This window comes from Oncorhynchus kisutch, linkage group LG30 (genome assembly GCF_002021735.2).
Source record: "Oncorhynchus kisutch isolate 150728-3 linkage group LG30, Okis_V2, whole genome shotgun sequence".
NCBI classification, from domain to species: Eukaryota; Metazoa; Chordata; class Actinopteri; order Salmoniformes; family Salmonidae; genus Oncorhynchus; species Oncorhynchus kisutch.
Window position 1 is genome coordinate 18,608,674 of NC_034203.2, and position 17,673 is coordinate 18,626,346.

At 39.2% G+C, this 17,673-nt stretch overlaps 2 gene segments (V, D, J or C); both read left to right on the top strand.

Moving 5' to 3' along the window:
- Positions 1-2,022: 2,022 nt before the first annotated feature.
- On the top strand, positions 2,023-3,001 carry LOC116358581 (T cell receptor alpha variable 9-1-like). The segment is given in 2 exon segments: positions 2,023-2,316; positions 2,428-3,001. Coding segments are annotated over 2 exon segments (510 nt in total).
- Positions 3,002-9,093: 6,092 nt separating this feature from the next.
- Positions 9,094-10,109, top strand: LOC109875442 (T cell receptor alpha variable 38-1-like). The segment is given in 2 exon segments: positions 9,094-9,541; positions 9,718-10,109. Coding segments are annotated over 2 exon segments (414 nt in total).
- The last annotated feature ends 7,564 nt before the right edge of the window (positions 10,110-17,673 follow it).

The window sequence follows — 17,673 nt, forward strand, 5'->3', positions numbered from 1 at the left end:
CCTAAGCTGTCAATTATATGCATATTCTATTATCTGGTCCTGAGAAATAGGCAGTTTACTAGCTTCAAGAGGTTTTAACAATCTAACCTAACTCTTAACCCTAACCCAGAGCCTAGCTAATGTTTTCCAGCTAACTAACGTTAGTGTCAGCCACCTATTCACTTAGCTAACATCAGCCACGACAAATTGGAATTTGTAACATATCATGCATTTTGCAAATTCATAACATATCGTATGTTTTGCAAATTCTTAACATATTATATGTTTAGAAAAAATAGTAGCATATCATACAAATTGTATTTATTAAAATGTTCTTCTTTCTTCTTGGCTTTGGAGCTCTGTTCTTCTTGCTGCACTTATCTTTGGTAGGATACGGCTCTCATTATCTTTTTCTCAATACCTGATGTTACTGGAATCCTGACATGTTGTGACCATGTGACTTACAGATTCTATCAGAACTGTTTTATAATGAATTCTTCTTTCACAACCTATTAATGTTATCACCTTAAAGGTAACTAAAGTGCAGAGTATCAAAATCCTATTTGTAAGTCAGTTTCTTTAGTGTGTTGCAATTACAGATAAAACCTTACGTCTCTGAAATGTCAATCTTGGTTCTATCTGACACTTCTGAATTATACAGTTTTTAAGAAAACTGTAGCTATTTGAATACATAAATAATAGAAGAACACTACTTTACCAGGCAGCCTAGTGGTTAGAGCGTTGGTCTAGTAACCGAAAGGTTGAAATATGGATACCCCGAGCTGACAAGATTAAAATCTGTCGTTCTGCCCCTGTACAAGGCCGTTAACCCACTGTTCCTAGGCCCTCATTGAAAGTAAGAATTTGTTCTTAACTGACGTGCCTAGTTAAATAAAGGTTAAATAAAAAAAATAAAAAAATAAGAGTAGTAACACCTCATCATATATGTTAGGAAATATATTACCATCATCAGACAAATTACTATCATCTCTGAACAACGATGTGACAACAAGCAGACCACCATAGTCCCTGTGCACAAGGAAGCGAAGGTAACCTGCCTAAATAATTTCCGCCCCGTAGCACTCACGTCGGTAGCCATGAAGTGCTTTGAAAGGCTGGTCATGGTTCACATCAACAGCATCCTCCCGGATACCCTAGACCCACTCCAATTCGCATACCGCCCCAACAGATACAAAATGACCCAATCGCAATCCACACTTCCCTTTCCCACCTTGACAAAAGGAACAACTATGTGAGAATGCTGTTCATTGACTACAGCTCAGCATTCAACACCATAGTGCCCACAAAGCTCAGCACTAAGCTAAGGACCCTGGGACTCTACACGTCATCTGGATCCTGGACTTCACCAACAATGATGAGACAGCCTATAGGGAGGAGGTCAGAGACCGGGCAGTGTGGTGCCAGGACAACAACCTCTCCCTCAATGTGAGCAAGACAAAGGAGCTGATTGTGTTTTGTACACTGCTGCTGCTACTCACTGTTTATTACCTATGCATAGTCACTTCACCCCTACCTACATACTAGGTACTAATTACCTCGACTAACCTGTTCCTGTGCACATTGACTCGGTACCGGTACCCCCTGTATATAGCCTCGTTATTGTTGTTTTGTTGTTTTACTTTTTATTATTTTTTACTTTAGTTTATTTGGTAAAGACTTCTGACATTGTTGTTCTTTTACTTGCATGCCATTATTGCTGGCTAGATCAGCTTAGAGGCCATACCTAGAGAGAGATGGCAAAGGCATGTTCTGATTGGTCCGTCTGTATTTGGTCCGTCTGTATTTGCTTGTGATTGGCTTGCAGATAGAACCTTATACCGTCAAGTTGAAATGGGTTTATGCAGATAGAACTTCCCAGTTTATATTATTTTTCACTTAAAATGTACTTTTCAAAAGTCTAACTATACAGACCATGAAGAACCATCCAAAGATCAATTAGACGTGATGTGACTAATATTCTATATAGATAGAACCTTAGATCTCCTCTGCTGAAGTGAGACTCTGCTGTACTCTGTACTACTGTGCCCTGCAGCCCAGGAAACCCAGAAACACTGTATACAAACCTTTCATATGTGATTCATACAACATGCAAAGAGAGATGCAGTATCACAAAAGAGAGGACAAATGAGAGGAAAGGAGAGATTGAGATTCACAAAAGCAACCGTGCTTAGGGGTGGAGCTTGTAGGTAAACTAAGCAGAAATGATCAACTGAATACCTTGCAAGTGAAGTCAGGTTCTGTTGTGCTATTAGTCAGTTTGACTTCCAACCCCAGCCATGTTGTTTATCTGGTCATTTATTATGTTCTCAGTAATAGGTAAGTTATGGCTTTCAAAGTAGTCTCATGTTTTCTGTTTAGAAAACTACAAAAATACATGTTTATTTCAATTAAAAAAATGACTTAATGTTCATCTCTTCCCATTTGCAGGAGACACCTATGAGCAGACTATAGAGCCAAACCAACATGAAGTGTATGCAGAAGTGGGTAGTAATGTTCTTCTTTCCTGCAACTACTCCTCAGCAAACACTCTACTATGGTATAAACAGTCTCCAGGATCATCTCCCCAATACCTTCTGCTCATCCCACACTACAGTGGGATTGGACAGGGAGCTGATTCTCTTGACTCTCGCTTCTCTGGTAAACTGAACAAAGAGAAGACCCGTGTGGATCTGGATATCTCCTCTGTTGAAGAGACAGACTCTGCTATGTACTACTGTGCTCTGACTCCCACAGTGACAGGAAACCCAGAAACACTGTACAAAAACCTAACATCGCCTGAGAGAGCATTTCTGCTCTGTCCCAAGTTTCAGTTGACAATAGTACCATCAAGAATGAGTCAACATGCACCCATTCTATTGTGTCAAGAGGAGGAGCTTAGTGTTACACATAACATGTAATGAGTGTAACTGATTCAACCAGAGAGTGAATGTTCCAAGAGAAGATCATTAGAGAAGTCTCTGACTAAAACCCAGTGGCTATGATGCTGCTCTATTCAGTCTTGTTTTTGTGCACTTGTAGGTAAGAATAAATTCTGCATTAACTGAATGTGTACTAGCAGAATATACACTGTCCAGTATTCATTACAATATATTATTATCATAATCAAGTGTTAACACACTTTGATACACCAAGTAACTGAATGTGTACTAACAGAATGTTCAATATCAATATCAATATCATACACTTTGAAACATCAAATGTGGATATGCTGTACACTGTCTACATTGACTCAGTAATACATGTTGTTATTATTTACAGGTACAAGTGTTGAAGACGTAATTGCTCTAGACAGAGATGTAGTTGATGTTATGGAGGGTAGTAGTGTTAAACTCTCCTGTAGATACATCAGCTCATTAACCAACAGTCTGTTATGGTACCTCCAGCACCCTGGATCCTCTCCACAGTTCCTCATACTGGACAACTCTGGGATCATAACCAACACTGATAGTAAAAAATGGACCCTCATACATGAAGAAGAGGACAACCGTGTGGATCTGGATATCTCCTCTGCTGAAGTGACAGACTCTACTCTGTACTACTCTGCTCAGAAGCCCACAGTGAAATAAAACCCAGACACACTGTACAAAAATCTAAACTGAAAACACTGACATCCCCTAAGATAAACATTTTCATTAATAGGTTACCTTCAGTAGACAAAAAATATAAATGGAAATGAACAGTGAAATATTTTCGATATACAATAATAAAATGTTGAAACAAATGAGAAAGTGACAGAAACTCATTTGGTGATCTGAATATGTTGCAGATGTATACTGTAGATTCTAGATATGAGGATGAAAAAAAAAGTGAATGAATGAATTGCCTCATGTTGAAAAGATTAATTATCTTACAGATATGCCCTTCAAGCAATGTTTTCCCCTATGACATCACAGTAGACAGGTCAGGTCCTTCTGCCAACTCTGTTGACTTAAAATCAAGAAAATATATGGAGATAAATAACACAGTTGTATCTAATTTAAAGGGGGAGACAAATTTAATCACATTTCAGTGCTGCTCTGCATTTTGAGGATGTGACAGTGGAATCAAGCAGCAACAAGAAGTCTGTTGTTTCTTCTGCTCATCTGACAACTCTCTGTATTTTGGGGTGGGGCTTCAAAGGTTTGAGAAGAGATGGTATATTCAAAACTAGAATACACAAATCTTGCTGTCCTGTGTGTTATCATTTTAACTTCCAGATTCACAATGTCAATCGCAACATTTATTATGCTTTTAGTAGTTGCACAAAAGTAATCTACTATTATTGGTGTTATGTTGAATCTAAACTAAGTGTTGATGTGTTGAAAATAGATCTAATAATAACAATAATAATAAGTAATAATAGAAGAATAACATATTTTGCATCTCTTGCAGGTGACAGTAATGGTCAGACCATTGAGCCAATCAGAGAGGAGGTGTATGATCCAGCAGGTAGTAATATTACACTTTCATACAGCTACTCATCTGCAGTCTCTTTTCAATGGTATCTCCAGGACCCTGGATCAGCTCCTCAGTATATCCTGCTTATCCTGCATGGTGTCGGGTCTCCATCACGGGCTCCAGGTCTGGATCCTCGACTGTCAGTGAAACTGAATGAAACCTGGTGGTTGTGTCTAAAAACCTATGTATAGAGGAGGCGCAATATTGTATATGCCTACTTATCATTTCAGAGTCACAGCAGAGTTTTGGCTTTGCTGTTTTCTAAATAACACATTAATTTCAGTTCTGTAACATAGACCATGATGCTGCTCTGTTATATTCTACTGATTTCAGCCCTTGTAGGTTATACTTTAGAGGATGATATTACTCCAACCAGTCCGGAGGAGTATTATTTAGAGGGTAGCAGAGTTAAGATCTCCTGTAACTATACAGTAAAATCAGATCTGGATCAGGTCTCCAATTCCTCCCCTACACTACAGTCACCTCAAAGCCCTCTATAATAAGAGCTAAACATGGTTACCCTCAACTTTCTGTTAATCTGAATAAAGAGAGAACCTGTGTGGATCTGGAGATCTCCTCTGCTGAAGTGAGACTCTGCTCTGTACTTCTGCGCCCTGAAGCTCACCTGACAAGAAATCCAGAAACACTGTACGAAAACCTGACAGGTCAACTCCACTTATGCATATTTTAGGGAAGGGGTGGGGATTCCTAGTTAAGTTTTAAAAAAGTATTTTCATTTAAAAACTGTGTTGGACTTCACTCCATCATGTAAGCTCAGCTACGATACAATTCTCTACTGAGTTATTTTACTTTCTGCTCTGACAGGTTAGTAAATTACTGTATTCCTCTTATTCTTTTAACTAGGCTAATTCATAGTTTTTCCGTGCTATTGGATTTTAGATTAAATACCAAAATCTTTCCTCATTTCAAATACATCTACCTTGTGATTTATCCAACACCTCTTCACATTTGCAGGTGACAGTTTTCAACAGATCATCCAGCTAAACCAAGAAGAAGTGTATGGAGAGGAGGGTAGGAATGTTCAGCTTTCCTGCAACTACTCCTCAGCATACAGTGTACTGTGGTATAAACAGTATCCAGGATCAGCTCCCCAATTCCTCCTCTTCATCCTCCATGACTGTAGTCAGAGATAAACCTCCATACTCTCACCTCACTGTTAAACTGAACAAAGAGAAGACCTGTACAGATCTGGAGATCTCCTCTGTTGAAGTTGAGAGACTGCTCTGTACCACAGTGACACATACTGTAACTCACTGACTCTGCACTGAGCAGAATACAGACCTGTCAGTTTGTTATAGATTTGCATGCATTGGATGTATTTTGTTTGACCACACCATCAAGTGGAGCATTTAATACATACATTATTTGCAAAATGCAATTAAATGTACACATAAAACATCTTTGTTTCAATATTATGAACAGGAGGAGCTAGAGTATAAAACTCAGGATTGGATTATGAACAATATCACTTTAATAATGTTTGCATATCTTCCATTACTCAACTCATATGTATATACTTTATTCTATTCTACCGTATCTTAGTCTGTGCCACTCTGACATTGCTCGTCCATACATTTATATATTCTTAATTCCATTCCTTTCCTTTCCATTTGTTGTGAAATTGTTAGGCATTACTTGTTAGATATTGCTGTACTGTCAGAACTAGAAGCACTAGCATTTCGCTACACCCACAACAACATCTCCTAAACATGTGCATGTGACCAATATTTTTTTTTGATTAGATTATGAATCGTCAAGATAAGACATGATACTACCATGAAGAACATAGACAGTTGATGCTGTGCTTTTCATCAGCAGCTGGTGCATCTTTTACACATCCTGCCATCTACAATGTTGTTCTGTTCACTGTTACTCTTCTCTGACTTGATAGGTAAGTCATAACATTTTCATTTAAACTGATTTTGATTATGTTAAGGTGTATTTATTTTTCAAATCGAAGAGTATCATAATAATGCATGAAATGAGGATGTGTGGTTTTAAAAAAACTTTAAAAAAAACTGAATAGTTTTTATCTTCATACTTCATTTGTAATTAATTCAATCTTCCATGTGGGTTTCAATCATTATATATTACATATGTTTTATGTTTCAGTTGTAAACAGGTACTAATACCCTACACTGATGTAGAAGTGGCTTCAGAAAGGGACAGAGTTACTCTCTCTTGTAACTACACCTCTTGTAACACTTCTATGGTATTGACAATATCCCAAATCAGCACCACAGTTACTGATTATGGAGTATGTGGATATTACACCAGGGTTACACTCTAAATTATGACTAAAGGCCAAACGTGAATCTGGAGATCTCCTCTGCTGAAGTAACATACTCTGCTCTCTACTACTGTGCTCTGAGAACCAAAGTGACAGGAAACCCAGCGACATGTACAAAAACCTAGAACATCAGATGACAGGGAGAAAGAGGCAGAAGGAGAAACAGGCAGAAGAATGAATATGTCCTCAACTCTAACCACCTCTGTTCTACCCATAACTCTAACCCTAACTTCATGTCAAGATCAGTTATTAATTTCTAACTTGTATTGAAGTATAATATTGAAGTATAACATGAATGGAGTAGCACTGCATCAAATACCCTAGTTTCATACTCCTAATTATCCTTACACCTCTGAACACTCTAGTCACTTCCAATGTCAGTCAGGAGAACTAGTATTTTATCTCTGAACACTCAAAGCAAATCTATTTCTAATAATGATACAATAGTTCCATCTAGTGTTCAACATTCTGCCCAACAAGGTGAAAACTTGACAATGACAATGCTTGTACTGGTGAGAGTCAATAGGTGTCAGTCAAGAATCATCAATTTGCTCCTATTCTTTTCAATGATGCATGCAGCATGTCAACACTACAGGTGTCTGTGTTGTAGAATAATTTCCCCCATCAAACAGAATATACATTTATTGTGTTTTAACCCATTCTTGTCACAATTGCATGTTATTTTTGTGCTTCTTGTATTCACAATGTGCAATGATTTTACACACTGAACAAAAACAGAAACACAACCATTTCAAAGCTTTTTCCAGTTCATATCAGGAAATAAGTCAGTTGAAATACATTCATAAAGCGCTCATCTATGGATTTCACATGACTGGGAATACAGATATGCATCTGTTGGTCACAGATACCTTAAAAAGAAAGTAGGATCAGAAAACCAGTCAGTATCTGGTGTGACAGGGATTATGATCATGGTTGCATTCAGGGTAAATCATTGGTTTCAATCATAAATCCAATCATCAGTTGACTTGACTACTGTTTTACAAAAATATATATATTTGATGTCGGTGCCCCCACGGAAATCTAATGAGCATAATAATAAAATCCCCATAAAGATCTGTCAGTGATATCTGGTTTTTGCATTGGATGCATCTGTGGTGCATTGGATGCATCTGTGGTGCATTGGATGCATCTGTGGTGCATTGGATGTGTCTGCAGTGAAAGGTGACAGAGCGAGAACGATGTTTGTCAGACTATGAGACATCCCAATAATCGGTCATCTCACGAAATCATCTGTTGCGTCCGAACGGCCTACAAACTAGTATGACCCCTCTATGGAAAGATGAGACTCTGGAGAACACAATGGTGTTGTCCGTTGTAATCTTTGACCCACACAAGCGTCTTGGGACAGCCTATCTGCCGACTTCTGTCTGTAGCATCAGAACAGTTTGGGCTACACACCTCCGTAGAAAGGTGAGAACTCATAAATTAATGTGAGACTCACGAAAAACGTATATGTTAGTTGTTTTGGTCTAGGATGACCACAGGCCTCAAGACTCGTCTGAAGATCCCACGGTACCAGTTGATAAAATAAATATAACTATATATGGAGACTTTTTAGTGCCAAAAAAAACAACAACAAAGTGTTTCCAGATCTTTCTTATTTCTCTCAGATATCGTACAGACACTTCAGAAAAAAACGTCCTTTTGGTTTATTTGACGGACTACTGTATATTTTGTTCCATGTAGTGAATCTGTTATTCAATACATTTGTATGGGCTAAATATTGCTTTCTATGACTTTCTATAAACAATTCCATGTCGCTAACGTCAACCCCACTCCCCCAGATAAGACAGGGCTTAGACTGTAGAGGGTTTTAATGCATAGTAAGGATAACAATTTGTGGCATTGGGCAGCATAGCGAAGGTCTATGTTGGACTGATCCATAGGCTACTGTGGACTGTGCCTTTCTTTCTGATTTTGTTCCAAATCCTCAGTGGATATAAGACTGTATTATATTTGTCAGATTACCTCAATTTGGCCTGAACAGAAAATATATTTCTTCAAACCCCATAACAACTGCCAAATTATAATTTTTATGTAAACAAGATATTTAATGGTTCCAAATATATAAAATGTAACTAGGAATCCCTCTTGCTGTTCAAATAAATAAGTTACCATACAATAAGCTTCTCCCGTACTGCAAAGCCCCTACAGTGGATTTAACATAAAGTCTGTAAGAGTCTATTTTTCCTCTATTCATAAATCATAATTGCACATTGGCTTAGGAATAATTTACCTGCTGCATGCTATTCTGATACAGTATAGTGCTTCTCCTTTCTACACTCTCATTCTATGAACCTAAGCATATTATGTATTATAGAGCCCAAAAATACATTTTTTCAGATTGCAAAGGTGAGGCTGTTGAACAGTAGAGTGGACATGTTACTGCCCTTGAAGGAGGACTGGTAACACTCAGCTGTAACTACACTACAAGCAGTAGTACATCTCCTGATCTCTTCTGGTACATCCAGTTAACTAGGAACTCTCCTCAGTATGTCCTGAGAAGAGATCGTTATTCAGAAGGGAGCAATAGTGATGAGTTCCAGGGGGGGTTTGATTCCAGGCTGAATTTCACATCTAGCTCTGTAGAGTGTTTGCCTCAGGATTCTCAATGTTTGACAATGCCCACAACGAGGAGGAGAGAAGGATTTCATGGTGTCATCATGGCCTAGCTACATCAGAGTGGTTTTACTCTTCTCCTGTTGGTCTCACAGTTAGCAGACATGGGACTCTGGCTGAGTAATTTACTGATTCTTGCTGCATGTTGTTATGGTATTATAATATTATTTTTCTAATTTGTTTACTGCCTTTACTCCAATCCCTTTCTTTTTTTAAACATATTTTACAGTACAATACTACCACTATTAGATTCATCCATTTTTATTCACTCAATCATGTTGCTTGATTATTTTCCTCCTAATACAAATTTGTATTACATTATTTTCCAGAATGCAGAGGAGAAGACACAGTCATTCAGCCACCAGGAGATGTGATCGCTACTGAGGGAGAACAGGTCACACTGGACTGTCAATTTGATGCAGTTAATATAAAGAATGTCTACCTGTTCTGGTACAAGCATGAATTAAATGGATTCCCAGAGTTCATGCTGGGACGTTTTTCTTTTGGAAGTAAAAATGCCACTGAGTTCAAGGATAGATTTGATGCCCATCTCGATGCAGACTCCAAGTCAGTCCCCTTGACGATCCAGAGGGTGCAGCTGTCTGACTCTGCTGTGTACTACTGTGCTCTGAGGCCCACTGTGATAACAGGATATACAGCCTCATTACAAAAACTATTTGATAGTGTGATGTAAGACTCTTAGAGAGCCTAGTGGAAGCCCCTCCTCAATGCTTCCTAAGGCAGAGTTAAAGAAGTAGTTTCAAAAGCTTTTGACACATACAAGTGTGTTTGCTCTCTCCTTACCTACACATCTCACAGTAGACATGGAATCTTGGCTGAAGAATATTCTGATTCTTTCTGCATTTTGTTGGGGTATGATGACTATTTTTTTAATTTGCTTACTGCCATTGCTTTAATTATCCCTTTATGTTGTGATAAATAGAGAAAGTTGCTCACTCAACATGCTCCCAATGATTTAATGGGTATAAATCATCAAACACCCTTTCTTTTTTGAACTTATATAATTTCTCTCCAGAATGCAGAGGGGACGGAGTGTTACAGACAAAAGGAGTTGAGACGGCTACTGAAGGAGGACAAATAACACTTGTCTGTCATTATGAAACAGATGATTCAAGCCCATATCTATTCTGGTACAAACAGCGAGCAAACGACTACCCCAAGTATATGCTTATGCGGTTCAAATTTGGAACTGGGGACAATGCTACTGAGTTCAAGGAGAGATTTCATGCTGATCTAGATGCCAGCTCCAAATCAGTCCCCTTGACGATCCAGAGGGTGCAGCTGTCTGACTCTGCTCTGTACTACTGTGCTCTGAGGCCCACTGTGACAACAGGAGATACAACCCCTTTACAAAAACATACTGAGCTACACAATGATAATAAATCTGTCTGTATAGTATACAACACCACTTTAAAATTGACACAGTAACCTGCTCACTATCTCCTTAATATTACCAAGACTAGTAGTAGCAGATGATGATAATTATAGTTTTTATGTCAATAAAGCAACCTCTTCCAATTCAGCTTTAAATGTCAGCCTAGTCTCATAGACTAGACTTAACATAGTAATTGTAAATCCGTGGCTCTCAAATTAGCATGAAATATATGTTTACTATGGTTACATAAGACAGAAAGTTACTTAATGCAAATCCTTACCCCTTTTTGCTAAACCTTCCACTAATCCTCTTGGAACCACCCATCCCGGATCCGGGATAATTGTCATCAACTACACTAAATAGCATAGCGCAGCGGTCAAATAATCTTATTAGAAAATATTCATATTCATGAAATCACAAGTGAAATATAGCGAAACACAGCTTAGCCTTTTGTTAATCACCCTGTCGTCTCAGGGTGACAATACAAGCATTTGTGTAAGTTTATCGATATACTAACAAAACATTATGTACACCTAGCGGCAGGTAACTTGGTCACAAAAATCAGAAAAGCAATCAAATTAATCGTTTACCTTTGATGATCTTCAGATGTTTTCACTCACGAGACTCCCAGTTAGACAGCAAATGTTAATTTTGTTCCATAAATATATAAAATATTTATATATATATATATATATTTTTTATATCCAAATACCTAGTAGTTAGTTTGATGCGTTATGCCCAGGAATCCACTGGAAATAGCGGTCACCACAATGCAGACAAAAATTCCAAATTATATCCATAATATCGACAGAAACATGGCAAACGTTTTTTATAATCAATCGTCATGGGTGTTTTTCAAATATCTATTCGATAATATATCAACCGGGACAGTTGGCTTTTCACTAGGACCGAGAGGAAAAATGGCTACCTCTCTGTTTTGCGCAAAAATCACACTGAGAGCCAACAACTCACCACTTACGCAATGTGGACTTTTACGCTCATTCTTTAAAATAAAGGCCTGAAACTACGTCTAAAGGCTCTAGGCACCTTAGGGAAGCCACAGAAAAAGGAATCTGGTTGATATCCCTTTCAATGGGCAATAGGGATGCATAGAAAGACAGGGGTTTCAAAATAAGAGTCACTTCCTGATTGGATTTTTCTCAGGCTTTCGCCTGCAATATCAGTTCTCTTATGCTCACAGACAATATTTTTACAGTTTTGGAAACTTTAGAGTGTTTTCTATCCTAAGCTGTCAATTATATGCATATTCTATTATCTGGTCCTGAGAAATAGGCAGTTTACTTTGGGAACGTTATTTTTCCAAAAATAAAAATAGTGCCCACTAGCTTCAAGAGGTTTTAACAATCTAACCTAACTCTTAACCCTAACCCCGAGCCTAGCTAATGTTTTCCAGCTAACTAACGTTAGTGTTAGCCACCTAGTCACCTAGCTAACATCAGCCACGACAAATTGGAATTCGTAACATATCATGCATTTTGCAAATTCATAACATATCGTATGTTTTGCAAATTCTTAACATATTATATGTTTTGAAAAAATAGTAGCATATCATACAAATTGTATTTATTAACATTTTCTTCAAAATGGATGATAGACATCCACAAATGAGTACATAGCATTTGAAATGTAGCATATCATACTAAATGGAGTCGTTCAGATTTACTTACAGGACATTATGAAATGCTCTGAGACCTGGTGTAAAGGTAGATGTAAGAGACAATGAAATGCCATTACAATATCTCATGGATTTGAAAATAGACCACTGTTTAATTTTTAGAGTTGGCCTAGTAGTGTTACTTAGATGAATTTAGAAAAAGCTGCATTACATCCAGTATTAGGAACAGCGTAATGGAAAAGACAGCATCAACCACAAGTTGGCCACATTACCAAGAAAATGTTGCTTTCTACTTTAAAATGACGTGTTTACAGTATTTGGACAGCCGCTCTATGCTGTGCTGCATGGTCTAGGTCTGTGCTGCTACAAAGACAGGAATCAAGAGAGCACACCAGTTTCTATATAGTAACATCATTTTGACTTGCTCTTTCTAGCCTATGATAATTATGGGACATTGGCTTTGGAACTCTGTTCTTCTTGCTGCACTTATCTTTGGTAGGATACGGCTCTCATTATCTTTTTCTCAATACCTGATATTACTGGAATCCTGACATGTTGTGACCATGTGACTTACAGATTCTATCAGAAGTGTTTTATAATGAATTCTTCTTTCACAACCTATTAATGTTATCACCTTAAAGGTAACTAAAGTGCAGAGTATCAAAATCCTATTTGTAAGTCAGTTTCTTTAGTGTGTTGCAATTACAGATAAAACCTTACGTCTCTGAAATGTCAATCTTGGTTCTATCTGACACTTCTGAATTATACAGTTTTTAAGAAAACTGTAGCTATTTGAATACATAAATAATAGAAGAACACTACTTTACCAGGCAGCCTAGTGGTTAGAGCGTTGGTCTAGTAACCGAAAGGTTGAAATATGGATACCCCGAGCGGACAAGATTAAAATCTGTCGTTCTGCCCCTGAACAAGGCCGTTAACCCACTGTTCCTAGGCCCTCATTGAAAGTAAGAATTTGTTCTTAACTGATGTGCCTAGTTAAATAAAGGTTAAATAAGAAATAAATAAAAAATAAGAGTAGTAACACCTCATCAAATATGTTAGGAAATATATTACCATCATCAGACAAATTACTATCATCTCTGAACAACGATGTGACAACTAGCAGACCACCATAGTCCCTGTGCACAAGGAAGCGAAGGTAACCTGCCTAAATTATTTCCGCCCTGTAGCACTCACGTCGGTAGCCATGAAGTGCTTTGAAAGGCTGGTCATGGTTCACATCAACAGCATCCTCCCGGATACACTAGACCCACTCCAATTCGCATACCGCCCCAACAGATACAAAATGACCCAATCGCAATCCACACTTCCCTTTCCCACCTTGACAAAAGGAACACCGATGTGAGAATGTTGTTCATTGACTACAGCTCAGCATTCAACACCATAGTGCCCACAAAGCTCAGCACTAAGCTAAGGACCCTGGGACTGTACACCTCATCTGGATCCTGGACTTCACCAACAATGATGAAACAGCCTATACGGAGGAGGTCAGAGACCAGGCAGTGTGGTGCCAGGACAACAACCTCTCCCTCAATGTGAGCAAGACAAAGGAGCTGATTGTAGAAAACAGGAAAAGGGGGGTCGAACAGGCCCCCATTAACATCGGCGGGGCTATACTGGAGCGGGTTGAGAGTTTCAAGTTCCTTGATGTGCACATCACCAAAGAAACAATCATGGTCCAAACACACCAAGACAGTCGTTATGAGTGCACGACAACACCTTTCTCCTTCAGGAGACTGAAAAGACTTGGCATGGGTCCCCAGATCCTCAAAATGTTTTACAGCGGGGACTCCCGAGTGGCAGAGATCCTGGTTCAAGTCCAGGCTCTGTCGCACCTGGCCGCATCCAGGAGACCCATGGGGGGGCGCACAATTGGCCCATCGTCGTCTGGGTTAGGGGATGGTTTGGCCGGTAGGGATGTTCTTGTCCCATCTTGCTCTAGCAACTCCTGTGGTGGGCCTGGTTCAGTGTACACTGACATTTTTGCCAGGTGTACAGTGTTTCCTCTGACACATTGGTGCAGCTGGCTTCTGTATTAAGCAAGTAATGTGTCAAGAAGCAGTGTGGCTTGGCTGGGTTGTGTTTCGGAGGACGCACGGCTCTCCACCTTCACCTCTCCCGAGTCCGTACGGGAGTTGCAGTGATGAGACAAGACTGTAACTACCAATTGGATACCATGAAATGGGGGGACAAAAATAAATAACATTTTTTGAGAGCATCCTGACCGGTTGCGTCACCACCTGGTATGGCAACTGCTCTTCATCAAACCGTAAGGTGCTACAGAGGGTAGTGCGTACAGCCTAGTACATCACTGGGGCCAAACTTCCATACAGGACCTACATGAATAATACTTGGACATTTAATTATGTTGTTAATGCTTTATTTGTCTTGAAATAAAAGAGGGAGATTGGTAAATTCATGTTTTAAGTATCCCTATATTTCTGTTATTACGGGGCTATCACTCAGGCAAGAGTACGCCTGCGTGGGAAGTTTGGTTGTTGTTGGACCTAGCCTTCAGTGGAATGGCTACCTTGTAGTGTGTTCATACAGTATAGTAAACTTTGTTAAACTGGAACCTTGTCGTTGTGTCATTCCCCTCTCTGTGGAATTGAAGCTGATCAATTGAGGTCAAAGATAGGACACATTTTATGGGTTGCTAGACAGAGTAGACCTGATGTAATGTTTGATGGTTGCAACTTGGCATCTAACACAAAACACGCCACTGTACAAACCATTCATGAGGCGAACAAAGTTGTTTGTAAACTGAAATCACAACACGTGACTTTAAAGCATGTTGGAAAAGATGACTCTTTGAAACTAGTTGTCTTCAGTGATGCGTCGCTAGGGAACTTTACAGATGGAGGAACACAAGGTGGACATCAAATCGTCTTAATGGCTGAAGGAGGAAGATTCTCACCTATCTGTTGGCAGTCACAAAGGATTAGAATGGTTGTCCGAAGCACACTTATTGGAGATACCCTTGCTCTTGCGGATGGAATTGACAATGCTATCTTTCTTGTAACTCTGTTCTCAGAGCTCACCACTGGTGAGACAAAACAGCACATTCTACCTGTAGTTTGTGTCACTGACAACTACTCATTAGTTGATGCTGTGAAGTCAACCAAGTCTGTCACAGAGAAAAGACTTCGTCTTCAGATTAGCAGCATCAAGGAACTTATTCAAGCACAGACCACATTCTGTGGTCGACCACAAAGGAACAGCTTGCTGACTGTCTGACAAAAAAGGAGCATCGGGTCTTGTGCTCCTACAGGCTCTCAGGAATGGAAAGTGGCAGCTTGAGTAATACAACTAAAAACTGTCACAACGTATTTGTAATGGGAAACTTGAATAATACTTGGACATTTAATTATGTTGTTAATGTTTTATTTGTCTTTAAAGAAAAGAGGGAGATTGTTAAGTTCATGTTTTAAGTATCCCTATATTTCTGTTATTACGGGGCTATCACTCTGTCAAGAGTGTGAATTCGTGGGAAGTTTGGTTGTTGATGGACCTAGCCTTGAGTGGAATGGCTACCTTGTAGTGTGTTCATACAGTATAGTACACGTTGTTAAACTGGAACGTTGTCGTTGTGTCATTTCGAGTTAACACTACATACCAGGCGGTGTCAGAGGGAAGCCCAAATAATTGTCTAAGACTCCAGTTATCCAAGTCATAGACTTTTTTCTCTGCTACCGCACGGTAAGCGGCACCGGAGCGCCAAGTCTAGGACCAAAAGGCTCCTTAACAGCTTATACCCCAAAGCCATAAGACTCCTGAACAATTAATTAAATGGCCACCGGACAATTTACATGGACACCACCCCCCCATTTGTTTTGTACACTGCTACTGCTACTCGCTGTTTATTATCTATGCATAGTCACTTCACCCCTACCTACATGTACTAATTACCTCGACTAACTTGTTCCTGTGCACATTGACTCGGTACCGGTACCCCCTGTATATAGCCTCGTTATTGTTGTTTTATTGTTTTACTTTTTATTATTTTTACTTTATTTTATTTGGTAAAGACTTCTGACATTGTTGTTCTTTTACTTGCATGCCATTATTGCTGGCTAGATCAGCTTAGAGGCCATACCTAGAGAGAGATGGCAAAGGCATGTTCTGATTGGTCCGTCTGTATTTGGTCCGTCTGTATTTGCTTGTGATTGGCTTGCAGATAGAACCTTATACCGTCAAGTTGAAATGGGTTTATGCAGATAGAACTTCCCAGTTTATATTATTTTTCACTTAAAATTTACTTTTCAAAAGTCTAACTATACAGACCATGAAGAACCTTCCAAAGATCAATTAGACGTGATGTGACTAATATTCTATATAGATAGAACCTTAGATCTCCTCTGCTGAAGTGAGACTCTGCTGTACTCTGTACTACTGCGCCCTGCAGCCCAGAGTGACAGGAAACCCAGAAACACTGTATACAAACCTTTCATATGTGATTCATACAACATGCAAAGAGAGATGCAGTATCACAAAAGAGAGGACAAATGAGAGGAAAGGAGAGATTGAGATTCACAAAAGCAACCGTGCTTAGGGGTGGAGCTTGTAGGTAAACTAAGCAGAAATGATCAACTGAATACCTTGCAAGTGAAGTCAGGTTCTGTTGTGCTATTAGTCAGTTTGACTTCCAACCCCAGCCATGTTGTTTATCTGGTCATTTATTATGTTCTCAGTAATAGGTAAGTTATGGCTTTCAAAGTAGTCTCATGTTTTCTGTTTAGAAAACTACAAAAATACATGTTTATTTCAATTTAAAAAATGACTTAATGTTCATCTCTTCCCATTTGCAGGAGACACCTATGAGCAGACTATAGAGCCAAATCAACATGAAGTGTATGCAGAAGTGGGTAGTAATGTTCTTCTTTCCTGCAACTACTCCTCAGCAAACACTCTACTATGGTATAAACAGTCTCCAGGATCATCTCCCCAATACCTTCTGCTCATCCCACACTACAGTGGGATTGGACAGGGAGCTGATTCTCTTGACTCTTGCTTCTCTGGTAAACTGAACAAAGAGAAGACCCGCGTGGATCTGGATATCTCCTCTGTTGAAGAGACAGACTCTGCTATGTACTACTGTGCTCTGAGGCCCACAGTGACAGGAAACCCAGAAACACTGTACAAAAACCTAACATCGCCTGAGAGAGCATTTCTGCTCTGTCCCAAGTTTCAGTTGACAATAGTACCATCAAGAATGAGTCAACATGCACCCAT